This window comes from Hippocampus zosterae, chromosome 18 (genome assembly GCF_025434085.1).
Source record: "Hippocampus zosterae strain Florida chromosome 18, ASM2543408v3, whole genome shotgun sequence".
NCBI classification, from domain to species: domain Eukaryota; kingdom Metazoa; phylum Chordata; class Actinopteri; order Syngnathiformes; family Syngnathidae; genus Hippocampus; species Hippocampus zosterae.
Window position 1 is genome coordinate 15803844 of NC_067468.1, and position 27498 is coordinate 15831341.

The window sequence follows — 27498 nt, forward strand, 5'->3', positions numbered from 1 at the left end:
GGGATTGACGCTCTTTCCACAGCAGCTTTCAAATCTCAGCCAAGACTTTCACATGGCCTGCGCATAATTAGCTTGGCACTTTTCTCAGGTTTATGCTATCGATGACTCGTGAGATACTCGGCTGGAAGCGCGATGATGGTCTGTGCATAGGCTGCTCGATTTTGCCTCAGGCTTCAAGCTGATGGAAAGATGGAAACAACACAAAAAAAAAAAAGTTTTCTCAAACTAATTGTTTCCCAGGAGGTGATGAGAGGGATTTTCTCGGAGAAGCCTCCAGCTGTCTTTATGCTTTGGCCAACAAACTGGAGCAAAATAGTACTGTGAAGAATATGGCCATTCGCTGGAATGCAGCATGGCAAAGCGACGGCGTTATCACTTGGCGGAGAGGTTGGCATGCTCCAGACTGTGCTGCGAGATATTATCAGTCAGCAAAATGCCAACTGCGGCCTTGTTGTCTCCCCCTGCGAGGGATTAAAGGAAAAGATGGGGAATTAAAGATTTAGTAGTGACAGATGCCTTGCCAGCTTCTATGATCACTCAAAACGTGGCGCTTCTCGTAAAAGAAGTGTGACCTGTTTATTGATCTGCCCTGGTCAATGCAGAAAAGTCATGATCCATCCATGGTTGCAGCTCCTGTTTTAGAACAAACAACAATTCAAACAAACATCCAACACCTCGACAATGCGGATTGTCTGGCCGGGGGGTGGGGCAGTGATGTAAAAGTGTACTTTTAACACCCACTAAACATCGGCGTGATACATGATTGATGTTGAGCCTAGCCCGAGACAGCCTGCAGCTGCTTGCAAAGATACCGCGCGCGCGGGTGTGTGTCTGCATAGCAAAATAAAATGTGTTGTGACTGTCCATCTGTAGCTGTGTCCATCTGTGATTGCCAGTTAGAACGCATGCAATTTCGAATAGGTACAAACGCCAGAAGGTTGTTATGCGCTTGTTGAATAATGAAGCAAATCCCGGTAGCCCAGTGGTTAGCACGTGGGCTTCACAGTGCAGAGGTGCCGGGTTCGATTCCAGCTCCGGCCTCCCTGTGTGGAGTTTGCATGTTCTCCCCGGGCCTGCGTGGGTTTTCTCCGGGTGCTCCGGTTTCCTCCCACGTTCCAAAAACATGCGTGGCAGGCTGATTGGACGCTCTAAATTGTCCCTAGGTGTGAGTGTGAGTGCGAATGGTTGTTCGTCTCTGTGTGCCCTGCGATTGGCTGGCAACCGATTCAGGGTGTCCCCCGCCTACTGCCCGGAGACGGCTGGGATAGGCTCCAGCACACCCCCCGCGACCCTAGTGAGGATCAAGCAGCTCGGAAGATGAATGAATGAATCTCCAGGCTCGGTAGCATGACGTGAAAGACTCCGTTGTGGTCAGCGGGGGAAGCGGCCCGAGCCTCATCTGACTTGACAATCCGTTTGAACGCATTCAACCTGCCGTGGATGCGAAGATATTTTACGGGTGAGTCGTAGACGTGACCCGAACAACTCGCGTGTTAATGGAATGTTTGGCTTCCGTTTGTGGAATACGGATGACATGGAGTCCGAGACAGTTAAGCCTATTAGGTGAGTGTGTAAGCCTTGTAAGGCATTTCGAATGATTGCGTGGCGCTCCTTTAACAAAACAGAGCTCATGACACGATGACCAACGGGCGCGACGCTGGAGGAGAAGCCCTCCGATGCCACCTGTTGGTCACAAACGGAACAGAACCATGCCGATATTATCTGGACAATTGAGCGGGTAGCAATATGCGGCGACTCCGTTGGCATTCGCGATGGCGTCACAGGACGCGATAACAACGACGACCACCGCACACGAAACAGCATTGATCATGACATTCGGTTTACACAACGAGCGACATCAAACCACCCTCTCACGTTTGAAAAAACGGTACTTATCTCCCGCTCAACACACAACTGTCATCGGTCTTCTTCAGTGATGACAACATGAAAGCCATTTTATTTCATTTGGCACAAAAGCATCACTTTTCTCCGTATCGGCAAACTTGCCATCTGTACTTTTTTTTTTATTAGCCGCCATAAAAACAAAACGAGAGCAAAAGAGCACACCTTTCTTTGAAAAGAGAAGACAAAACGGGGACAAACACGATTACATTAACTGATAAGCCTTCTTTGAAAGTGTGTACGGGGGCAGCGCTTCCTGTGCAAAATGTACTTTGGCTTTATCTCGGCGGACTGCGAGGCCGCCTTGCCTTGCTTCCAATTCTGCCGCGTCACTTGCATCACTTTGGCGGTAGACCGCAATGGTGTGATTTCAATCGGCTCGGCTTTAACCTTAGGCGCTCCTTCTTTCGACGCTGCATACTCCTTGTTGATTCATTCACATAGAGTACCCCCCCCCCAAAAAAAAACGCATTTCCGCAAAAGAACATCATACCCACAGTCAAACGTGACTCTGGTCGTTTGACGGTCTGGTGCTGCTTTGCTCCTTCAGGACCTGGATGACTTATTTGTTATGATTGATGGATTCCCAAATTCTACTACTCACCAGGAAGTTGATGTTTGAATGGCTTAAAAACAAAAAGTAGGTTACAGTAACATTTTTTAATGACGTGTCACCAGGCCCTAAACTGTCAACTCTTTGTACCCGTTACCCGGTGTTTCGGCTGACAAAAAGCATTTTCACACAATTTGGAACCTTCAATCAATTCACTGTCATCAATTAGAATTTCATCTGATCCGGTTATATTTTCTGCGGTTTCTAGCCCGTTTACATGATCTACCCTTCACGAGTTTGAGTTAGCTTTTTAGGGTCCTTGAGAGATTATTTATCGAGCTTTGGCCCAATGCCGCCATGTGATGAGTTCAGGTGCTCGGGTTATCAATCACGAAAGCATATTTACCACTCATGAAACTGCTGTACTCGGCTATGGTTTGTATAATTAAAAAAAAAAACATGCCACGGATCTCAAACACATTGTTAGTGGAATGCGCCGTACTGTAGCAGCAGCAGCATCTGTAGTCTACATAAAGCTGTCTCCTGGGAACAGAATTACACCCGGCCCGTCTCGTATAATGTAATGGGGGATCTATCAAGTGCGATCATAAGCCTCAGAAGCTGTCACTCGTCTAAGTAATGACTTGAGTGCTCTTGATTAGACTCACACAAAAAAGTGACACTTGTGGAGGGCAGAGGGGGGGGGGAGACACCCCCTCTAAAGTGATTTTGGCGCTATGGATCTCCCTGGCTATAGCTTGTGACAACTGAATTGAATTTTTAATGATGGGGCGGCATTTCCATTTCAGTCTTGATCACCACCGGGACCCGCTTGCACTCTTGAGGACTTGCCTGTCGCCAGGAGAAAAGGGCAGCAGCCGCTTCTCTTGGGACTCTTCATACCGTGGAAAAACGTTTTCTCCTTTTTTCCCTCAAGTGGGTGCTATCAGCCATTGTGCAGCAAAACCGTCGCACATTCCGACGGCTTTTTACCCACTTCCGGTGACATTTCTTCAGCGACTGTTACATGTCATCGCCGCAATCGGTTGCACTCATGAAACAACCGAAAAGGACTGTGCGGATGTACAAATCCTGTCGTTCTTTTATTCATGCGTTATAAAATGTATCAATAATGACATTTATTTCTTATGTCCATATTTAAAGTAGTATTTTTACCACACATTTGCTTAGGAAGTGTGCCTCGAATTGTTGTTATCCGTGTTCTAGACTCTTGATTCAATTTATTTTATTTTTGCTGCCTCTGCCTTGAAGCTAAAAAGGGAGCAATATTTCACCCAAGATCCAAAACGTTACTTTATTATTTTTTTTAATCAATAAAAAACAATTACTTGGTAACACGGATGCTTGAACTCGGCGTTCTTTTTGTCTCGTGTCGCCAAAAGTGAGCCGTTATTCATCCGTCGAGCGAAAGGGTCCAATCGATGCAGTCGGCACACGTCCACAAATGATGTCGCAACGCCAAATGACGAGGCTCAGACGGGAGCTAATTTTAGACCCGCTTCGACTAATTGAGAAGCGCTTTTTTAGCTTATCTCGCTGCCGTCACGCGTGCCCGTGCGCGTGCGCCGCCGGCTATCAATAATCCAGTAAAGCCAAACCTGACGTCACTTCCGCATTGGAGCTTCAGTCTCGGTAGCGGCCAGCTATTCACCGTCACAGGCACACTCCGCGCTCGGTCGCTGTAGTAACGCGTGGGAAGCGGAGGCAACGAGCTACGCGCCCCCCCCCCCCCCCTTCCAAAAGGGAATTGGAACGCCACCTGCCCACACGCTTCGTTCTGGCGACTCAAGTCATGCCGGATAGGGATTTTTTACCACCTTGACGTTGATCGGAACTAATCACGAAAGGGGCGATACGCAAAAGCTGGAACTTTTTTTTTTCGGGGGGGTGTTCGTCGGAGAAAAAAAAGCATCCCGATTCCCCAGTCAAGTTGGTCGTCGGTTACGCGGCTTTCCGCGTTCGTTCCGCTTGCAAGCAGCAGCTGTTGCTGACGAGGAGGCGGACACCAGAGAAGCGGCTGCTCGCTGGCCACCTGACCCTCCGGAAAAACAAAACGGCGGAGTGAATCGCCGCAGGCTGCGACCTCGGTCGATAACTCCCGGCGAAGACGGACGTGACTCCGCGCTACGTCCTCCTCGCGTCCACCATGCCGAGCGCCGGCATCGTCATCCCGAGACGGGAACCCGCGACGCCCGCGCTTTAACGTGCAACCCGGTGCGGCGTCGCGGCCGGAATGAGCTCCGCCGACCCGGAGCGCGCGTCGCTCGGCTCCTCGGCCAACTCGGTGGCCTCGAGTGCGCGAACGCTCTCGGCCAACGTGAAGAAGCTGCACAAGGCGCTCAACCTGCTGCTGAACGACTCGGAGCGGGAGCAGTTCATTCACTGCCTCAATGTGTACCACTCCAAGCGCAACGTCTACGACTTGGTGCGGACCCTCAACGTCATCCTCAACGCGCCCGGCAAGCGACAGCTTCTCCCCATGCTGCGGCTCGTCATCCCCCGGTCTGACCAGCTGCTCTTCGAGCAGTACACCTCGGAGGGCCTCTACCTGAAATCGGATTTCGTGGCGAGCAACGGTACCGCCGAGCCCCCGCCGGGCCACTACCCCGGCGCCAGCCCGACTCCCCCGGCTCACCACCCGCAGGACAACCCGGCCGAGTTCCAGGTGGCGTTGCGCGGCTCCCCGGATAGCTTCAGCTCCAGCAGCGACGGGACGGCTCCTCTGGTACCGCTGCTCGGCAGGAACTTTATCCACGAGCCGCCGGGCGAGCTGCGGCAGGTCACCATGAAGCGGCACAAGAGCAACGAGGGTCTTGGTTTCAGCATCCGAGGCGGGTCGGAGCACGGAGTGGGGATCTACGTCTCCCTGGTGGAGCCGGGGAGCCTGGCGGAGAAGGAGGGCCTCCGGATCGGGGACCAGATCATGAAAGTCAACGATAAAGTCTTTGACAAAGTCACCCACGCTGAAGCAGTGAAGGTAATTGCTTTTTTTTTCTTCTTCTAATCACAACAGCATCACTTTTAAAGTGACATTCTCGCTAACGGGGCTCAAATGAGTCCAGAACGTTGAATAACTGGCCCAACAAAACTAGTTTGTTTGAAGGTAATTACCCGGCTGGGGCGGGTGATGAGTTGTTTGACGGAGATGTCATGCAATCACACAAATGCAAACGGTCGTGACCCCCCCCCCCCCAAAAAAAAAACTCATGTTTGCATGGAGGGAAGAGAGTTTGCGACCAGTCATCCATCCATTTTGTGTAGCTGCTTGCTGACTTTGAGTGAAAGGCATTCAATACTGCTCGCCAATCAATTCGCGGGCTACATACAGACAAGCCGTTGGCATTCGCACCGTCGCAGAGTGACGAGCCGACCCATGTTGCTTTGCACTCAAGTCGTGGGAGTGGGTGACCCCCACCGTCCGTCACTCTCTTTGCAAAGCCCATAAAACAAAAGTCTTGGACCACTTAGGCCCCGAGCCACTCGCCTATTTGTCCCTGAGCGCAAAGACAGCCGGCCCATTAGCAAATGAGGCGATGCGAGAGCGCGGCTGATTTGTGTACGCTGCCGATTGATTTAGAAGGCGCCGATGTCAATCATTAGCCTTTTAGGTGTGCGCAGTTACGCAACACCACGTCTCTTGGGTTTTCGTCTCATCCGCTTCTATGGGCCTACGTTCTTCCTCTGGAACCATTTGTCGTTGATTGATTTCCCGAACTGTTTTACATCCATTTAAAGCCGTGGGAAATTGTCTCCTAATATGGATTCTGTGTGCTTTCTAACGACTCGGGCCACTTGTTGGCTTTGATTTTCCGTCCGTCCCGATTTCTAGAGCGCTCGTCGCCTACTTCCTGCACTGGAACCGTCCACGTGGCGGGCACATAGACAAACCTTTGATGTTTCTCCGTTTGTGTCTGCGCGTGTCCCTTCCCACGTCGGTATTTTGGCATCAATTCAAGTAGGCAAGAGAGGAACTATTTTCGTCTCTTGGGCGTTGAATCACCGCTGAGGTGCTGACAAGACTGAGTGGTGGTTTGATGTTTTGATCGGTGTACAAGGAGTAGATGAAGAGGGGGGGGGGGGGGGGGGGTGAGTTTTCAGCTCAAGAGCATTTTGGGACCGATGCAGTGCAAAAGCGGCTCGATGTAGAAATGACGGCTTTGGAAGCAGCTGGTTGGCTTCGGAAAGTCATCGCTTGCAGTCGGGTCATAATTTCGGGCTTTAGTTTCCGAGCAATCCAACATCGACGCAAGCTAGCTGTGTCATCGCAGACGCAGATCGGGTGTGCGAAGCGTCGCCGCACAACCTTTCAGTCCCGGGATGTGAATCCGCTTTGACTGGCCATATTCTTAGAGACATCAACCAGGAGGTGGTGAAAGCGACTTTAGAAAAGCTCTTATCCAAAAGGCTAAAAAAAAAAAGCATTGGTAGACCTTCAAATTTGACAAAAAACACCTTCCATCCTATTCATACAATTCAATGGCTCAGCCGGACCAAGTTGAGCACAAAATCATAGCATCTGTACTCAATGATGCTGTACTCAATAAAATCATTTTGAAATGAGCCAAAAGACGAAATCCATTTTGCACATTTCTGCACAGATGGACGTTCTTGCCAGTAGCATTCCGATTTTCCACACCCTCAAAATATGAGACATCTGTGGCCCTTTTTTTTTTTTTTTTTGCATGAAAGAGCTGCACTTTTTTGCCGGTATTTTATTGTGACCGGTCCGAGGCGCACCTGTGCAACATTCATTCATTCATTCATCTTCCGTACCGCTTGATCCTCACTAGGGTCGCGGGGGGTGCTGGAGCCCATCCCAGCCGTCTCCGGGCAGTAGGCGGGGGACACCCTGAATCGGTTGCCAGCCAATCGCAGGGCACACACATAGACCAACAACCATCCACGCTCACACTCACACCTAGGGACAATTTTGAGCGTTCAATCAGTCTGCCACGCATTTTTTGGGAATGTGGGAGGAAACCGGAGCACCCGGAGAAAACCCACGCAGGCCCGGGGAGAACATGCAAACTCCACACAGGGAGGCCGGAGCTGGAATCGAACCCGGTACCTCTGCACTGTGAAGCCGACGTGCTAACCACTGGACTACCGGGCCGCCACCTGTGCAACAATCAAGGTCAAATCTAGAGATTTGAGCGATTCGTTTGTTAGCATGCGAAAAGTTTCACGTACTTGATGAAAAATGGGGAGGAAAGTGTGTGCGTCCTATCACTGACTTGTCAGTGTTATTCCAAACAATGGACTCGTTCATCCATCACCCATTCAGCGTGACGGAGCAGCATGATTCTGTCAGAGCTATTTTGGGCCGGATGCATCAACACCAAGCAAAAGACTCGACTCGACCGTATTTAAAAGAGCCACCGCCGCATACAAAAAAAAAAGTGCTGTGCATGGAGTAAAAGTAATTCATACAACATTCAAACAATAAATGAACAATGAGGACGGTAGCGCGGCCTGCTAGTCCGGTGGTTAGCACGTGGGCTTCACAGTGCAGAGGTACCGGGTTCGATTCCAGCTCCGGCTTCCCTGTGTGGAGTTTGCATGTTCTCCCCGGGCCTGCGTGGGTTTTCTCTGGGTGCTCCAGTTTCCTCCCACATTCCAAAAACATGCGTGGCAGGCTGATTGAACACTCTAAATTGTCCCTGGGTGTGAGTGTGAGTGCGAATGGTCGTTCGTTTCTGTGTGCCCTGCGATTGGCTGGCAACCGATTCAGGGTGTCCCCCGCCTACTGCCCAATGACAGCTGGGATAGGCTCCAGCACCCCCCGCGACCCTAGTGAGGATCAAGCGGCTCGGAAGAAGAATGAATGAATGAATGAAGACGGTAGCCTAAGCCTCTGCTTAGTTCTCGCGACCTCAAATAGTGTCCGAGGCCATTTCCAGATTTGAAAAGGAGTAATAAAATCTTTAAAGGAAGTCTGAAATGTGAAGGAACGCCAGAGTAGCAGTGATGTGCTCCCTCTTACTGAGGAAATTTGAAGAGTGAAGGACAGCATGGAAGGCATCCCATCATTTGCCCTCATGTAGTACGCGGGGTGAACCCGCAACTAATATCTCCAACGTGTCCAACCTCCGACAATCGCTGGGCAAAGCTGTCTGGCGATTGCTTGGTGTCAGCAGCAGCAGCAATTTGGGCGTCGTTATTTCACGTCTGATATAGCCAAGCTCCAGATAAGCTGCTGATTTTGCGCAGATTAGAACCTCGGACGAGATGCTTTGCGGACGGAATTACAACCTGACGCGGAGAGATAATTACGGCAAATGATCAGCGGTGAAACGCTTCTCCCCCCCCCCCCCATTTGCCGCGATCCTCCAAGAGACCTTTTGAAGAGCATCTTTGAGAGCAGGTGCTGCTCCCACGTAGCCTTTGAGTCTCACTCGAGCAGAAAAGAGCAGGTGACGAAAGGGCCCCCCCCCCCCCCCCCGTCCTGTCACGGGCGCTAATGGAAGAGTGCAAAGGTTCAAGAAAAAAAAAATCTCAAGCCTTGATGTGTTGAAACCGCGGGCGGGTGCGCAATAACGCCGCCACCCCTATCCGCGGAGGCGCGAGCAGAAATGACAGTGGGGGTGAGGGGGCCCCCGTCTGCTCTTTTGCGGATCGGGTGGCCCCTTTGAGAACAGGCGGTCTGGATGCGGTGCGATCATTCTAGCGGAGCCCAAGGCCTTGGGCTGCGAGTTTGAAGCTAATAAAGCATAAGAGCACTCAAGCGCTTGTGACGGATGCACCGCGACCCGACACGTTCTCCGCCTTTGCTTTACCTCCAGACAAAAGACGCCGAGATACCGTCCACGGGGTTGGCGTTGGGTGGAGAAAGCGCTTAGCCGATGTGGCTAAACCGCATCCGAATCTCGTAGCGTAATTAGCTCCAATCCATCATGCGTGTGGCGCCACCTTTAGAACGAAAAGTGCACTGCTCCACATGCAGCCGGTGCATGCTTTGGGCGGCGAAAGTAAAAAAGAAATAAATACAAAGCTCCAAACAAAAAGATGGATAGACGTGTACAAAACGCGCGGCGAGTCCGCATCACGTGCATATCGATCCAGCGTGTCGGCCGCGTTTTTGTTTTATAATCTCGGCTTCCGAGCCGGGTGCCGTATATGGAAAGGCAGCCGAGAGAAGTAGGCCGGGCTCGCAGGCCGCGGGCCAGTCGATGGCGTCAATATCTGCACTCGGGCACAACATTGACTCCACACGAAGCGTCTTGTGTCGGGCCATTAGGATCCGCCGGCACAGAGGGGGGAATGGATTAGAGGCTGCGGCAATGTGGGCCGTAAAAAAAAATCATGGTGGCCTCCCCCTCCGCGGGGGGTCCACTCATCAATCGGGTCACGCGGTCGCGCGGAGGGCCGACATCACGGAAAGGACATCTTCAATATGCTCCGCTTGCCGGTAAAACGTAGCATAGAAGAATAAACGAGTTGTATTATGGCATCGTACGTACATCCTTTGCCCGTGCCGTCATTTGCGTATTTTGTCGTACGACAAACGACGCCGGTCACGAAGAACCGGGACACAAAACGCAACAAATCGAAATCGCTTGCAAAAAAGGGCAAGGACAAAAAATCAAGTAAAGCGCTTGTCATGAAAAGACAAGGAGATCCACTTAGGAAAAGCGAGATGGCGGGAGCAACGCGTCGCGGGCGCGCCGCCGTTATTTGCGGCTATTTAAATGAGGTCATAAGCGCCCGTTTGTCGGCGTAATGGACCATTAGATGATCATCGGGTACGTGCCCGTGAAAAACGTTTGGCCGCGCACTTCAGCTAACATCTTTCCATTTTCAAGTTGGAAACCTTCAAACACCTTTCAAATGCATGCAGTTGCACACACACACACACACACACACACACACACACATCATTATCTGACTGGACCCGTATGGGGACTGCCCCCTTTTTGGGCCAATTAGTGTCAAACACAGCATTTGTTTTTTCACATGGTGCCAGTCTCCTTCTGTTTCTCCCAATCCTGCCCACCCCCACATCTTGCCAGAGCAGTCATGGTTACCGTTATGTGTGTGTGTGTGTGTGTGTGTGTGTGTGTGCTGCACGAAGAGGGGAGGAGCTAACATCGGTAGTCTCAACTGATAATCAAATGAAACGTTGTTCTTGCCGTTTTGTGCATGCGTGTGCATGTATTTTACTGGCCTCGCGCCACATTTAAACATTTGACTTGAAATAAGGTTTAATCTTTGTGTCGTGGATGATTGGAGTTGTTTGCTGTTTTCTCTGTCACTGTTAAGATTGTTTTTAATTCAGTATTCTTGAAATAACCGTTTATCACAGGGAACAAAAAAAAAAGCAAGTCAGAAAAATAACATTCTTCCATTTTATTTGACGGGAGAGATTTCAGATGGGAGACGTTTCGATCACTTGGCCAGACGGCAAAAAAAATAAAATAAAATAAAAGTGCATCTCTGGTATTGTGCAGCGGGCCAGGCAAGATGTGGAGGCGGGCCAAATTCGGCCCGCCGGCCGCAGCTTAATTTTTAAATTATCTGCCAGTAAGAAGTCCCAATCCAACTAAACTCTGTCATGCATTCAGAGAGAGAAAAAAAATGAAAGTACTTATACAAATTGTTAAAAATTAGGAATTTCCAGTAACAACCCGGGCGCAATTGAGCTCTTCGCTTCCATCCAAAGTCGTGAAGACGTGTCACTTTCTCATCTCTTCCCCGACACCAACGACTACTTTCCGATCGGCCAGACTTTTGGCATCTTCGAGTGGGTGCTCAAAAGAACGTCATCGTGAGTTTATCAGCAAGTCGTTCAGCAGAGGCTCTTCGGAAATCTGACCCCTGTCACGCCCCCCCCCCCCCCCCCCCCCCCCCAGTGACTGTTTAGCACTTATGTAAATAACTGAGGCAGCGGATGAGCGATGGAGTCGTTTAGATAAACGTGTCGGCCTCTCCCGATGTCTTCTTGCCACCCGAGTTAATTTTCTGCCTTACTGAGTACAAGAAACGCCAAGACGAACATCGGCGTGCTGTGCTGAGATAAGACGAGGAAACTCAGCAGGAGCCCAGAGGCGCCGTTTGACAGGATCCGCCCGCCCCGAGGGGGCTTCTGCGGTGTTGCCTTCTCAGAATTCCCAATTTGGGAGACGGAGGTAGCGTGTGGATTTCACAGATTTCCCCCCCCCCCCGTCACTTCGTTATCAAAAACTTGGGAGCCTGGAATGCAGCTCGCCAGTTGTTCTTCCACCTTATGGCCAATTAGGTGGGGGGGAGGGGGGGGGGCTCAACAGTCAATCGCAAGGGCTGTATTGGAAATGGACAAAAAAAAAATGTGCGTCTGTATGCGTGTTAGTCATTTTTTTTTTTGTTATTAGAATGCAGCTTTTGCCTGCCGGTGCGCTGCGCGTTTCTTGATTGTTAAGCAAAAAGTGCATCAAGCCAACTGTGATGACATTCTTGGCAGCGGATGAACACATTTTTATTTATTAGCCGAATCCGTGGGCCCGCTTTGGCCGTCCCTGCTGTTTTAGAGGAGACTTGAACTCATGCAGCGCTCTCTGGGTTTCCTTTTTCTTCCTGTGCAGTTAAAACGACAGGGAAAAAAAAAAGTTGCTCTTTTTGAGGATGTGCTGGAGATTTAGCCGAGGTTCACATTTACTTCAAATATAAAACTGGGGTCAGTCCACTATTGAAAAGCAAATGTTTCGTTTGTATGCTTTCTTGAGATTATGGATGGGATGCAGCATGCAATGGCTATTTATTAAAAAAAAAAAAAAAAAACAAAAGAGCCATTTCTCCATCTGACAGCAAGTGCAGGAAATGGCGCAACGTGAATGCGGAAGACATGCAGAGGCTGCACTTGACGGCCGCGAGTCCTTGTGGATCATCTTGAGCTCTGACAAACAATGTGGCCAAATACAAGCCAGCTTTTCGGGGGGGTGGGGGGGGGGGATACAAAACGACCGACGCTGTTCCTTCTTTCTCGCACGATATATTATCATGTGTTTGTTTTTGTCTCCTGCAGCAAGTTGTGCACCAAAAACAAAAATATGAGCATGCCACCTGGTGCCTTCGTGCGGTGCCATTTAAAATAAGTGTCAAGAATTTTTTTGAGAAGTTCCAAAAGTACGATACCCGACATTCGTCTCCAAAGAAAAATCTGCTCCAGATCTTTTTTTTTTTTATTAGAAAGGCTTGTTCAGCACCCTGCTATTAGATCAAGCGCGCCTATTCATTAGGCCCGACACTGCCAATGGATGGTTTTATTTTTGCAAATTGCCGGGCTAATTATCCAATTGAGAAAATTGTTGTTGCCCCGCACCCCTCCCACCAGATTGCCTCCGACAAATTCTAATTTGCATTTGCCCAAAGAATTCTAAATGTCTTTTTGTACAGATGTCATACAGAGTCCTGCTAGGCATCATTGACACTGAACTGAATAAAACTAAACTGTCCAAGGAAGGGGGGGGGGGCGCGGGTAGGGGGTGGGGGGGTTGCCTTATTTGCTGACAGGGCAATGAATTAATCGAGCCTCAACTTGGCACTCGTTATTGTCCAGTAGCCCATTAATCAAACGGTCCTCCTATCGCGTCCCTCGGCAACTTTGATTTACAACGCCGCCTCCAGATGCCACAACTGCCATTTTGTCGTCGAGGAAAAAAGAAAAACTCCAGAAAACGGGAAAGTGCCCATCTCAATTTGTGTTTCGCGATCCCTTGCATCTGTGCATCACAAACAGCGTTTGCTTCATCTTGTGGAATTTGGAAGAGGCCTGACTTGTGCCCCCCCCTTCCCCCCCCCATGCATATTTCAGAAACAATTCCACGGATGGCCTCTTCCATTTTACTTCGAGAGATGCTAAGGAACATTTTCAGCCCCCCCCCAAAAAAAACAAAAAAACTTTCCTGTATCTTTGAGCGAGAAGAAATAAACTCTCGGTGACATTGTTGAGTGTTTACTTCCAAATTGAGCTCTGCCGCCATCATTAACTCGGATGCTGCCCCAGGTTGTGAAATCTGCTACGCAGTCGCGGTGACTGTAAAAAGCACCCGTCGCTTATCACTCGTTACGTGAACTCGATGAATCGCGTGTACGAAGGATCCCTGATGGCTTGATGTGATCATTCCGCTCTCATTAGCATGACGCCTCGCCACACTTTTGCAACGGCTTCAAGAGGAAGTCGCCAATGCAAAATCCAGCAGCGCCAACAAAACGAGCGGTCGTAACGGATGCTTGGGCGAAATGGAAACGGATGCCAATGGCCGCTCCAATTGGAATATTTGTTCACGGAAAATGTCAGTTTGAAATGTTGACTTACGACGACTGTTTTTTCTCTGACTTGCTGGTTGCGTAGACTCGATTACTCATACAGCGCACTCGAACGCCAATATCAACAAATGCTTGCCTCCCGCCCCTTTTAGTTTGTATGTTTGTGTTATTAATTAATTTTTTTTTTTTTTACAATGCTCACCACCCACACAACGAGAGAAGGTTTTCTTTCATGTGAAGAAAAAAAAAGAATCTCTTCATGACTCGCTCGAAATTCGCTCCGAATGTCTTGCTTGTGTTCTATGTGCATCCGTGCAGGTGTTCCAGTACATTAATTCAATTTAATGAGAGAAACAGAGAGGGCTAGATTGGCAAGGGGGGGTGGGGGGGGAGATTTGAGGATTAGAGAAGATGAGTATTGTGGATGTTTTTCTCTGTCTAATCCCTGTGATTGATGACTTGACTCCATTAAGTCTCCGTGTTGGCGGCCTTGTCATTTACTCGTTAATCCTTCCACGTGTTTACTTAATTTGGCTCCCAAACAGCTTCTTATTCATACGCGACCTGTGCATGCGTCTCGCAAAACTGCGTACGCAAAGAGTTGGAAAACTATTTCCAAAACTATTTCCAACTCTCTAGTTGTCTCGTTGTTTGGTGAGTTTTGAAGTGTTTTTTTTCCAAGTAGGCAGGTAGGAAGTTACCGTGCTAACCTTTAGCGCTAGCTTTGGTAAACTCGGATTATACGTTTTGCAAAAGTGTGTCAGGGGGAATGGGATTCTCTTGCTTATTTTTTATTTTTATTTTTTATTATTTTCTCGGCGGCCTGGTAGTCCAGTGGTTAGCACGTCGGCTTCACAGTGCAGAGGTACCGGGTTCGATTCCAGCTCCGGCCTCCCTGTGTGGAGTTTGCATGTTCTCCCCGGGCCTGCGTGGGTTTTCTCCGGGTGCTCCGGTTTCCTCCCACATTCCAAAAACATGCGTGGCAGGCTGATTGAACACTCTAAATCAGGGGTGTCCAAACTTTTTGCCAAGGGGGCCAGATTTTATGTGGTAAAATGTCGGGGGGCCGACCTTGGCTGACATTCTTTACATTGAACAACAATATTGTTCAAGAAATTTTAGTAAGCCAGTCTGTTTCACATTTCCATTTTTATTTTAATTTCAACAATCTTAAGAATTTCTTTTGGTTCATTTGAAACAGGTATATCACATGCAACTGCTTATTCACTTGACTTTTTCTTAAACGGAAGTCTCCTGAGTGCAAATTGATTGATTTGAAACATAAAATGTATCACCATGACTTTTCAATAGTCACAAAACCTTTGACTCGAACAACAGGGAAATGAACAAGCAATACACATATCCACAACTGCAAGGACCATTTGAAATATGACATATCAGTCAATATAAACACGGAGTGATGTCTTGTTAACTCGTGAGTGACGCCCTCTAGTGTCTAAATGCTATTACTCATTTAGTGAATGCTATTACTCATTTAGCCACTAGAGGGAAGCAGTACTCTATGAAACATCACTCACCAGTCTACGAGACCTCAGTCAATGCAACACGTGTTCCATTGCGCCCAACCTGCGGGCCAGACGGCACTGATTTTATGACGGGGGCCGAGGGCCGGATGAAAGTCGACCGCGGGCCGGATTTGGCCCGCGGGCCGGACTTTGGACACGCCTGCTCTAAATTGTCCCTAGGTGTGAGTGTGCGCGTGGATGGTTGTTTGTCTATGTGTGCCCTGCGATTGGCTGGCAACCGATTCAGGGTGTCCCCCGCCTACTGCCCGGAGACGGCTGGGATAGGCTCCAGCACCCCCCGCGACCCTAGTGAGGATCAAGCGGTACGGAAGATGAATGAATGAATGAATGAATGAATGAATTATTTTTTCTCTCATTATACGCAGTTGAATGCCGGCCGGAGTAGTTGTTCCATAGTGCACGTCAACCTGAATGTGCCTTACGCTTTATCTGATCCTAATTGATTCAAACAACAAAAAAACAAAAAAAAGAGAAAAGACTTCATCAAGGTCAAGTATTGCACTCCAATTTTGGCTCAATTTCTTTCTGACGTGATGAATCGATCATTTTTTCCCCCTCACAACTGCCAGAATCTTCGAGGACTGAGACCGATCGGTTGTTCCGCCCCAAAATGTGTGCTCATCAAGCATTAGAAAACCCGTTTATTGATTTGAGACTTGATCTCAGCCGTCACGGCCATCTTGAATGATGAATCGATGGGCAGCAAGAGGCTCGAAACGCAGCCGACGCTTTCAATCCCGCAGCTCCGTAGGCTCCAGTTACGTTTGAGCCGAATGGGGACAAGGAAAGGCGAGGAAATGCTTTCCCCGAATCCAGCGCTGACTTTTAATGGCAACCCTGGTGGATTTTTGCACTGTGAAAGCCGCGCTTTGTCATGCCACATGTCAGACTTTCCAGCTAAACTGCTGCCGGGTTGACCGCAAAGCGGCTGTTGAATTTATTCATTGCTCGCGCCGGGTTGCGGGCACAAACCTTGCCCCCCCCCCGTCCCTCCCTACCCCCCAAATAGAACACAGAGCCGGTAGATGGATTGCAAAGTGAAGATTTGCCAAGCAAGCGGCTAACAAAAGTGGCTAACGTGGCCCACAACAGTTGGGCGGGTCGGACGCCGGTCATTGCGCATTTGTTGCGGTGACCCCGCAACAATGCGGTTTGGAAACGCAAATCCTTCCGTTTCATCGATTGTTTGCTTTTGCTGACGCTTGGCACACAAATTTAAAGATCACATCCCGGGAAGACATGGCAGAGTTTCAGGTGAAAGGAGAGAGAAAAGGTCACGGATCATTTCTGCTCGCCGTGGGAACTTTGCCAAGTACTCCATCACGTCAACGATCTTTTTTTTTTTTTGGCCGATCACGCTGCCAGCGGAATATTTCAGAATTTGTCGCGAACAGCACTTTGTCGGGTCTAAACGATGTATACAGTGCTGTCCGCTAGTATTTGCGACCTTCCTGATATCTGTGTTCTTTGCATATTTCTCACGTAGATGGTTTTCAGTTCATCAGGTAGTTTTGGATTTTTTTTTTTGGGGGGGGGGCGTCTAGATGAATTAAATGGACATTTAGAAACTGAATTTCAGATGTTCAAACATTGTTCTCGTGGAACACGAACTCCAGATAGATCCACTGGGACAGCGGTAAAGTCGCAGGAGAAAAAGGGGGGCCATTTTCCTGGTTGGTAATGTGTGCAGCCGTATTCGTACCAGCATCTGATTTGTGTGCGAGCGCGTTTGGCGGTGTGCAAATGACGGCACGCTTGAATGCGCTTGACTTGGCAAGTGCACTCCGCGTGTTCATCACGACGTATTAAGCCCGCGCGATTCGTTTGCACAATCGGCAATGAATGGTTTCGACTATTGCTACGAATACATTTGACGGCCACTCAAAAGAAATGCTTTTAACTGGTGGCCTGTTTTCCACCTCTGCTACAAATAAAATGTGCGGCCATATTTTTTTTGTTGGGGGGGGGCGCTTTCACTTGATTCTTTTTAAATGTCGAGTTTGAGCTTTTGAACCGAACGGCAGAATAAAAACCTGTCCTGCTTTCCTGTATTTTTCCCAAAGTACCCCCCCCCCCCGCGTCACTGTGTGCCTATAAAAAAAAGGGGGTGTTTGCTGAGTCAAATGCAAGAGGTCAAATTTTAGTACGTGTGTGTGCGCGCTCGCTCTCCGCTCATATGTTAAATACATCTCAATGTAAATGCTACAAAATAAAAGCTAGCCTTTTGTCTTTTTCTTATGTACCGTACTCATGCTTTTAATTTGACACTTTCCGTACTCTTGACAGATGAGAAGGAAACGCCACACACCTGCTGTATGTTTTTTTTTCCATTCCATTTGTCAAATGCGATTCTTTTCCACTTCTGCACCGTTGAAAATCACCCGAGTGACAGCGTCCGGTCTGCTGCTGTAAAAGTCAACAGCCAGAAATACGAGGGCCTCTGGGTATTTGCCGAACGGCCCCGCTTGGTCTGATTTTTATGAGCAGTCCGTGTTCGTGGACCGCGAAAGAAAGCCATTAGACGCCAATGAACCACGGCAATTACTTATCAAAATGTATCGCTGTATATCTCCTTTTTATGTTTGCGCGTGTATTTGTCTGAGGCCGTTTTAATGGCGCCCCGGTATCATATTCGAATCCCCAGCGCAGCGCTTTGCAATGTTGCCGAAATAGCAGCCAATCCAAAAAAAAAAAAAAGGTCCCAGGTTTTAGGCATCGGCAAGACCCGTTTGGACAGCTTGGCACACAGATTCCGTTTTATGACAGTAATTGGTACCCAAGTGTATTTTCCTCAGGTGCTGAAGGGCAATAAAAAGCTGAGCCTCTCCGTACGCTCAGTGGGGAGGATTCCGGGCGGCTTTGTCACCAACCACGTGTATACGTGGGTTGACCCGCTGGGCCACAGCGTGTCCCCTCCTCCGGACCTGCCCGAGCATCACAGCGCCGCCCTCAGAAGAAGTGACAGCCAGCGACGCAGCAACATGCAGCTCCTGCAGGAGGGAGATGAGAAGAAGGTGAGGCGTGTGGGAGAAACCGGCCAGCGAGAAGGGACGCCGTAGGCTCGGTTGAATTTGTGCTTCCAATCGGCGGGGGCCACAGAAGATGTTGCCTCTGTAATGGGCGTTCATTTTTCAAGTAACGGGCTTTTTATTTCACATTGGACATTTTGTTCCTTGGAAGTCCTTTTTGCCTGGCCGTGTGGATCGTGTGACTACCTTCATAGATCTAGTGATCTAACAAAACCGGCCTGTGCTTATGATTTTAATCACCAATAAAAAAAAAATAGGATCGGATCATTAAAAAAGAAGAAATATAAAATCATATCCAGCCAAGGTCAATCATAGAACCGGTAGGGTGCCTAAAATGAAAAATAAGATCTTGTTTTTGCGTGATCATTCCTTGCCGTTCACTGAATAATAAACGGATCCATTTGCAATCGGCGTGATGAAAAGCGGCATTATTAACGGGCACGGTAATTACATCATAAATCCCGCAAAACTGACCCCGCGACCATCCCATAACCGCCAAAGCAAGGAAGAGTCCGACTTGCTGAGAACTTGGTATGACTTCAGATCTTTCACATTTTCATCATCTAAGAGTTGCGTAGAAATAAAAAAATAACATAAAAGATGACATCCTCATTTTTTCTCGCCGGACGAAGCAGTTTGGCTTTTTTCCCCCGTAGGGCAGCCGTTGTCAATCCAGAGATTTTAGCCACTGAATCGCGAAAGTGTCCAAACGTTTGATCCGACTGTCAGAATCGTAATCAGGTTATCAACGGGCTTGGTCGATCTAGCTGCAAAATAAAATCTCGGATGCTGATTGGAGCATCCGTACTCATCTGCCTGTCATCGATAGGTCAACTTGGTTTTGGATGACGGTCGATCTCTGGGCCTCATGATCCGAGGGGGAGCGGAATACGCCTTGGGGATTTACATCACCGGAGTGGACCGCGGCTCGGCGGCAGAGTGCGGAGGGCTCAAGGTACCGCCGCTTGTTTTTGGGGTTTTTTTGTCTTCCTTCCTCTCGCTCACTTTTAAAAACATGACCAAGCATTGAAGACCGTGTGGATAAACTCCGAGTCATTGGCGTTCCTCCTGGCATATTGCCCGCTAACTCTCGCCTCCTCCCTCGTGTGTGTGAGGGTCACTGACAACTCTTTGATTGTGTTGTCCGCCGTTGTGGATGTGAGCGCAAAGGTTTTGTCTTTCTGCGTCGGTCTGGTGATTGATCGGATAAGCCGGGGATGTGCTCCGTCACCTCCCCTGTGATGTCGAACAGGATCAGCAGAAAAGACAACGGATGGATGGATGGATGTGGATGCGTTTGCACCCCCGTTGGGAGAATAGATACGGATAGCTACGTCGCTAGCAAGATGGATTAGCCGATTAGCCTTCTTGTAAACATTGTCCCGGTTCGATTTTCATTTCATCAAAGTGGGCAGAGAAAAGGTCATACTGTATTTGCGCTGATGACCAGGCAGTAATTCAAACCATGAGGGTGTGAGGGGGGTTGGGGGGGGGGGGGGGGGGGAATCCAAACAAATAAAGTGCCTCTGTAATTTCTTCTGACTGCTTTTTCATGCGACTTGATTGCCCTCATCCGTTTCGTGTTGAGGCTGGAACGGTTTCGCCGCAAGACTGTCGAGCTTCGTATTTAACATCCGATACGCAGACAATCTCTCGCCTTGGATTCCTCTCGCGCCGGCTCTTTCTCTCCCAAAGAGGCGGATGGTCGCTATGGAGACCGCAGTAGCAAACGTTGAGATGTTGAGATGGATGAACCCTGAGTTGTAACACACGCCAGACACCAAAATGATGATGAATTTAAAATCTGACCTGCTTGACCGACGGCATACGCATTTTATAATTTCCCCATTATTTTTTTTCTTGTCTCATATAAATCATACAAGTCATATTTTCTGAATTGGATTTCATCCTTAAATATATGATTTTTCTTTTTTTTTTTTTTTCTTTTCCTGAACCGCAAGCCGAAACATTGAAACGCACACGAAGTAAACGAAGGAAAGCTGTGAGCATGTTGATGGCTCCAGGCCAAGGAGTTCTCATTTGCACAGGGGGGTGGGGGGGGGGTGATTTTCCATCCCGTCTGATGATAAAGCAAGCCTGCTGACACGGCACATAATGCGGTGTGACCACCAAAAAAAAAAAAAACGGCTTAGCTAACAACAAGGTCATTCACTGACAATCTGGTATTTGCCAATAACTCACAATGACGCTCAACCACGGTGACGCAGTCGGGACAAGATTTGAAATTAAATGGGGGGGTGGGGGGGGGGGCTCAGTTTTGATTCCAATCGTTCGAGCAAGCTCGGGATGTCAGAAAAAAAAAACACAAATCCAGTTTGAAAAATGGTGAAGAATGTCTCAAAACTACAATTCACCTCCGCAATCGGTTGAGGAAAGAAAAGGGCCGCGCCCCCCCACCCCCCCACCCCCCGCCCGTGGTGAACGTCCCCAAACGCGTCACCAAAAAAAACATCCGGCCACCTCTCGATTTCAATCGCCTCTACCTCCTCCCGTCTGTGATGTGACCTCTCTTTGACCTTTGACCTACGTACCCGTGCGTGTCACCAGCCTCTGCCCGGCCCACCCTCGCAGTCTTGCCCCTCCTCCACCGCTCCTTTCTGTTCCCCGCCCCCGTCGCAGGTGGGCGATCAAATCCTTGAAGTCAACGGCCGCAGCTTCCTGAACGTGCCCCACGACGAAGCCGTCCGAGTACTGAAATCGTCGCGGCACCTGATGATGACGGTGAAGGACGTGGGCCGCTTGCCTCACGCCAGGACGGTGGTGGGCGAGACCAAGTGGATCGCCAGCTCGCAGATCGCCGACAGCTCGGCCGACGGCAGTCTGGCTGGGTGAGCGATCGTCCGTCTTCTGCAAGAGACAAAATGAGCAATCAACGATTCACTTCATAGATTGACCGAACGTCTCGTTTCGATTCTTTGACTACATTTTTCGGGGGGGGGGGGGTTTCTTTCACAGTTACTCCGTGGACCAGGGAGCTTCTGCTGCTGGAAAGGTGAGCTTTTACGTGAGTGGCATCCCTCTGTCTGCTTTTTACCTACTCGGCCGTCAAAAATCGACCTCCAAATGCACTCAAATATGGAACCTGCTATCCACACTTGGCTTTGATTTGTTCATATTTTGAATACGCGTCGAGCAAAAATTTTCAGTTCGTTCTTTGAATCGCATCGTCCTGAACATTTGAGGTCTTTAACCGCCGATTCCAGTCCAGTGGTTAGCACGTGGGCTTCACAGTGCAGAGGTACCGGGTTCGATTCCAGCTCCGGCCTCCCTGTGTGGAGTTTGCATGTTCTCCCCGGGCTTGCGTGGGTTTTCTCCGGGTGCTCCGGTTTCCTCCCACATTCCGAAAACATGCGTGGCAGGCTGATTGGACGCTCTAAATTGTCCCTAGTTGTGAGTGTGAGTGCGAATGGTTGTTCGTCTCTGTGTGCCCTGCGATTGGCTGGCAACCGATTCAGGGTGTCCCCCGCCTACTGCCCGGAGACGGCTGGGATGGGCTCCAGCACCCCCCCGCGACCCTAGTGAGGATCAAGCGGTACGGAAGATGAATGAATGAATGAACCGCCGATTCCAATCATGAGCGACGGCTTAAATCGCATTTAATCGCAGCCGGGATTTGCAACGCTGCATGAATCTTTTGATCTTTCCATTTATCAGTGGTCATGTACATGAACAAATCACGACTGACCAAGACCCCCACCCCCCCACCCCACCCCAGCCCACCCCACAGCCCTCTCATATTTGCCGGCACTTTAATGTTGACTTTTCAGAGAAGTTCAGGGCCACGCGGGAATGAAGAAATAGCTGACGTCTCCGATGGACATTCTTTTCTTGACAGATGGGCAAAAGGTGCAAGAGGGGGGGGGGGGCGGAGGGCGGGAGATATTTAGGGAGGAGGAGGGATGAATTACTTTCAGACAGCTGGTGTTAAAGGGGCTTTAAAGTGTTTACACGCGGCGGCCATTTCCGTATTGAAGCAGACGACTTGAGTTGGGCCGTTTCGGGGTGCGGCCGAACGGCGAGTGAGAATGCGAAGCTGCGTCTGCGTGGGGGGGGGGGGCGTTGGAGAAATATTGTTCTTTGTAATCGAGCCCGGCGGATTTTTAGGCCTATCTCCATTTTCATGTGTGGCGGAATAAAACTCCGCTCGCCCGTTCACCGTCCGTTTAACGCTTCGGCTCATTTGCAAAAATGGGAAAAAAGAGTTGAAACGCCCCAAAAGTCAGTTTTTTGTTTTGCTTTTTTTTTTTTGAACAGTGAGGCCAAATGATGTTTTTGTGGGACTGCAAACATTGATATTTGACTTCAAAAGAGGAAAACGCGCTAATGAGTGGTTTGAATCTTCTGCTGCAGCTCAGTACTGGAGTGTTCTGCAAACCGGAGATTGCGATTATCTTCACTCGTGCCCTCTGGAGATGCTTGCGGAATTTTGGGGGGGGGCCTTGTTTACGAGCTCTGTCATCCACCGCCGTGTTTTCCGTCATCTGCGCCTTCCGCGTACGTTCATAATTAATACTCGGGTGGTTTCGTCCTTCATCCGGTTTTGTTGGCTTTGGACAATGATTGCGCAACGGTTCTCATTGATAAAGATTTTCTATGGGGGGGGCTTGAAAATGGCTTCATCTTGCCGCAAAGAATTTGAGTTCACTGCAAAGCGGCGGATCTCAGCGCGGCAAACTTGGAACGCTGGAAATGAATCTGGTGATGAATGAGCGCGGCCGGCTAACCGCGGCGGGGGAAGCGGTATTTCTGATTGTTGCCCTTGGAGTCTGTCACAAAAATGAGCTGCAGAGGAGGGAGAGTGGGGGGGGGGGCTCGCGGCCGACTGAATGAATGGACTGCGGCTGATTGATGAAATCGTTTTCTCTGCATTTGGTCTGGGGGGGGGGGAAATGGTGCTCAGCGTTTCATAGCCATGTGATGTCTCGCACTCGGATGGATAGAAAAGGAAGCCCATTGATTTGTCCTTCCGTCGGTTTTCAGTTGTATTTATTTCTTGAGATTTCAACATTTCTTGATATTTTGCCACACTGACGTCGCGACGTTTGTCGCCCGACAGCCTGATGGGCATTTTGGGCCCGCGCGAGGCGCGACCTTTGCGACCTCGCAGCCGCGAGTGAAGAAATCCAAAGAAGGAAAAGGTCAATGATTATTTTTAGGGTGTCAACTGTCAGTCTGAAGATGGCGTTTAGAAGGAGGTTCCTTTATTTTTAATCGTTTCACCTTTTCGGGAAAATTTGCCAGTGCAACCCCAAACGCATTTTTTTTTTGTGACATAGTTTGTGTTTTGTTCATTTCAATCGTAGTCACTCACTTTTCTGCCAACGGGCGTTGTTGTCAAGTCTCATGGCGACGGGCACAAAGGAGCGCCTGAAGCACTCATCTTGTGCTGCTCGAGTCGTAGCTTCTGAAAAAAATAAAAAAATTGTCTTATCACGTGCCTGCACGCTTTGAAATGATGAGTAGAGGTTTTTGTTCGATATACTTTACCGTCTTCGGAGCAAACTCACCTCAACGGCTCGTTCCTCCACGCGCGTTAATTAATTGCGGCAAAATTCTGCTCAGCCCGCAAATTGATTCCGCCGCTCATCGTTTCATTCTGCATGCACGGAGGGAAAAGGAAGAGCCGTGTTGAGGAACGGCAGCTGGATATTTTTGATTTCTTGTTTTTTTGAAGGCTTGAGACGCTCGCAGGTCGAGGCCCCGACGAGGACCAGCAAAAAAGGGGGGGGGGGGGGGGTGACTTGAAGACCCGCACCCTTCTTCAATCTCAACGCACTCTCATTCGTCTAAAATTAAATCCGAACGCTCCCCGTGGGGGATGAAACGCGAGTTACTGCGCGTTTGTTTCCCGATTGCATGTCAAACGTAGCAATCTGTTTTTTTTTTGTTTGTTTTTTCCCCCCAGGCTGGTTTTTACAAGGGCGTGGCCGGATCGCAGGTGACCTTGTCCAGCCTGGTCAACCAATCCCGAGCGATGCTGGAAGAGCAAGCGCGTCACCTTCTGACCGAGTCGGAGCGGCAAACCATGGGATACTACTTGGAAGAGTATCGGGACGGACACGTCGGCGTGGAGCAGCTCGTCATGGCGCTTTTCGAACTTCTCAACACGCACGCAAAGGTGAGGGGAAGCAAAAACGCTCTTTACTCGATTGATGAATCAACGGAGTGATTTTCTTCCCGCAGTTCTCCCTCCTGTCCGAAGTGCGCGGCCTGGTCGCCGCGCAGGACTTGGAGCGCTTCGACGGACTGGTGCTCCGCCGTGAAATCCAGGCCCTCAAGGCGCGGCAGGGCGCGGTGGGAGGAGCCCCGCCCGCGCTGCATCCGGACTCTCTGTCCGCCGCGTCGTCGTGCCCCGACGCTCCGACCTCGTCTTCGGCCAGCGTCGCCACGCTGAGCTCCGCCCGGGTAGGTGGCGCACTTGCCCGATCTGAAAGTTGCCGTTTGGGCAAGGCCCCCGTCTCGAAGATGTTCTCCTCCACTGCCGTCACCTTCTAATCTGCCCCCCCCTTCCCCCCCTCCCTCTGTTAGGAAAGGCTGCTCTGGCTGCTAGATCTGACGGAGGTAGGAGTCACTTTGGAAAGCGGCAGCCCACGCGTGCCGGATGCGCGGCGGCATAAGGGCTTGTTCACTCCCCCCCCCCCCGTGGGCAGACGTGCGCTCGATAGCGGGAGAAAAGAAATGTTGCAAAAAACGGGCTCTCCTCTCTGTCCCCGTTCCATTTTCTCCCCCCGACAAAGACGGGGGGGGGGGGGGTGCAATCGGAACATCAATTGGACACTTTTCTTCCCGTCTCGCTCCAGTTAAAGGATTTTTAATGGCGCTGTCGTGCTGCGTTGTAACTCCGAGGACCCCCCCCCCCCCCCTCCGATTGCCCATACTGTCCACTGATTTATTTCCCGCTTGTCATTTCTGAACGAGTCGAAATCGATTTGGATCATAAAAGAAATGGCTTGGCAAAATTCTCCCATGCAACCGTTTTGGGCTCTGAAGTGATTTGGGGTTTTTTTCTGCTGTGCTCGGGTCTTTGGCTTGCTTTCTTTCATACAGTGCCCCCCCCACCCCAAATAATATATTATGTGTGTGCGTATGTAAGCATGCCTGTCAGATTCTGCATTTGTTTGGGGATAAATGCGCGCCTGCGCCGTCAGGCTGTTGTTGCCGCTTTCCCTTCATCTGACATCTGAGCCTTTTTGTGATTCACGTCCGCATTTCTTCTTCTCTCCGCTGGTCCGTTCCTCCTCCTGCATCGTTCAGAACGACAGCGCGCCCGATCCAAATCGGCAGGATCCCTTGGACAGCCTGAACACGCTGCTGGCTGACGTCTCTCTGGTGAGTCCCGCGGTTCCGGCCCACGCGAAACCTGGTTTTTGGGGGGTCCCGCTAAAACGTAAGCTAAGCGCTAAACGTAGCGCTTCACATGGAAGTGAAGCGGCGGTAGAAATGGATGAAATCCGACTTGCAGGCTCTGTACGGTTTTTGCACCGAAGCAAGGTTGAAGCTGATCTCCCCCCCCCCCCTTCCCCACCCCCGCCTGTCTTGATTTATTGAATGGAAAATGGTGAGTAAAGTGATAAAAATCCACTCCCACCTTGCTAATGTGTCGACAGGACGATGAAACAAAAACAAGTCGAGAGGAAAGCTTTTAGGCAAGCCGCCCCGCTTCTCCAATCATGCTTTTTATTTTCTTTTGTTAATGTTCTTTGTGACTTTTTTTTTTCTTTTTTTAAATTCCTCACCTCATGCATTATCGGCCATTCACGTCTCGGCGTTGTTCGTTGCGCTCGAGTGTAGAAGTGTGAGATGCCATAGCAACGCGCATGTCCTTTCCGCATGGCTAATTGATCATGATGGAAAATATCCTCTCGCTCCAGGATGACGTACAGTCCGCCACAGCCGACTCCCCCCCTTCCTTCAAGCCTCCGCCCCCATCAGGGGTACAGAGGCGCAAGAGTAGAAGAGACCAGCTCACCAAACGCCCCTCGTCCGAATCCACGCACTCGAACTCGCGCTTCGCGGCCGCCGCCGCCGCCAAGCAAAAGCCGCTTCACGCCCCGTCGTCCCCCTCGCTACATCGCAAACGGGAAGCCCCCCCCGTCTTGCCTTCCCGGGACTACGCGGCCATCCGAAAGAGAGAACACAAAAGCCCCGATCGTTTGTCGCTGGTCGCCCGACCCAGTATCGGCCCTTTTCCACGCGTCCGGTCCCCGAGCGGGGCTGCCAAAGTGGCGGAGGCACGCCGCCCTTCGCCGCCACCTGCGCCCCCGCTGCCCGCGCCTCTTCGTCCTCCGTCTCTTCCCCTTAAGCCGTCCAAAGCGTCGTCGCCGGGCTCTAAGCGGCACTTTGTTACGGTGGAGGTGCACAGGCCCAACGCCGAGCCCGACGTCAATGAGGTGCGGCCGCTGCCCCAAGCTAGAGGTGAGAAAAGTAGGGCGTAGGAAACACGCCAAGCCGCTTCGGAGCGTACGCCGCGCCAAATTAACTCCACGCGGGGATAAATAAAGTTTTCTGAATCTGAATCCGAAATAAGAAAGGAGGTCGTATCTTTTTGTCATGAAATCGGGCAGATTGCAGCGGCGCGGTTGAAATGACGCGGTAGTCAAGCCCTGACAAAGCTCACCTGGGCCCCCAGCAAAGTGGGGGGGGGGCTTTCTAGTCGTGGTCGAAATTCATTATTTTTATTCACCCAAGACAAAGTATTATTTGCATGTCCGACACGTGTATTAGAAAATATTTATTTATTTTAATGAATCTGCAGAAATGGTCCCCCCAAAAAAATTTTGTAATGTCATTTTGGGGTATTGTGCGTATATTTTTGTGCAGCACCGCGGTTAGCACGTTGGCCTCACGGTGCACAGGTGCGGAGGATGGTGTTGAAAAAAAAAAGAGAGAATACTGTTAAGATGAAACGAATCGGAATCCAAGCACGGATGAGCTCGCGAGTGCTGATCTCACGTGTGCCTGCTCCCCTCCCCACCAGGTGGCGCCCTGTCTCAGCTGTCAGACAGTGGCCAGACTCTCAGTGAGGACAGCGGCGTGGACATAACTGAGTCAGGACACGTCAGCAACTCCCACTCCTCATGCACACGACACCCTCAAGACAGCCAGGGGGGCGGGGGGGACAACCCCACCAAACCGGTGAGGGGGTGCTTCCCAACAGCCGCGGGCCCGGCACGAATCGTTGAGG

The 27498-nt window shown here is 50.1% G+C and overlaps 1 protein-coding gene across 4 annotated transcripts in view; it reads left to right on the forward strand.

The window, feature by feature from the left end:
• The first annotated feature begins 2571 nt into the window (after positions 1 to 2571).
• whrna (whirlin a) overlaps positions 2572 to 27498 on the forward strand; it is a 29764-nt gene continuing 4837 nt past the window's right edge. Inside the window, exons 1-11 of one of the 4 annotated variants that reach the window (XM_052051085.1) lie at positions 2572 to 5453; positions 18060 to 18278; positions 19123 to 19248; positions 20934 to 21142; positions 21270 to 21306; positions 24220 to 24432; positions 24498 to 24719; positions 24843 to 24875; positions 25569 to 25643; positions 26186 to 26729; positions 27292 to 27449. In XM_052051085.1, coding sequence (XP_051907045.1) covers positions 4710 to 5453; positions 18060 to 18278; positions 19123 to 19248; positions 20934 to 21142; positions 21270 to 21306; positions 24220 to 24432; positions 24498 to 24719; positions 24843 to 24875; positions 25569 to 25643; positions 26186 to 26729; positions 27292 to 27449 — 2580 coding nt within the window. In that variant the 5' untranslated portion in view covers positions 2572 to 4709. The remainder of the gene's footprint in view (positions 5454 to 18059; positions 18279 to 19122; positions 19249 to 20933; positions 21143 to 21269; positions 21307 to 24219; positions 24433 to 24497; positions 24720 to 24842; positions 24876 to 25568; positions 25644 to 26185; positions 26730 to 27291; positions 27450 to 27498) is intronic. The other 3 variants (XM_052051086.1, XM_052051088.1, XM_052051089.1) reach the window with 3 other exon arrangements.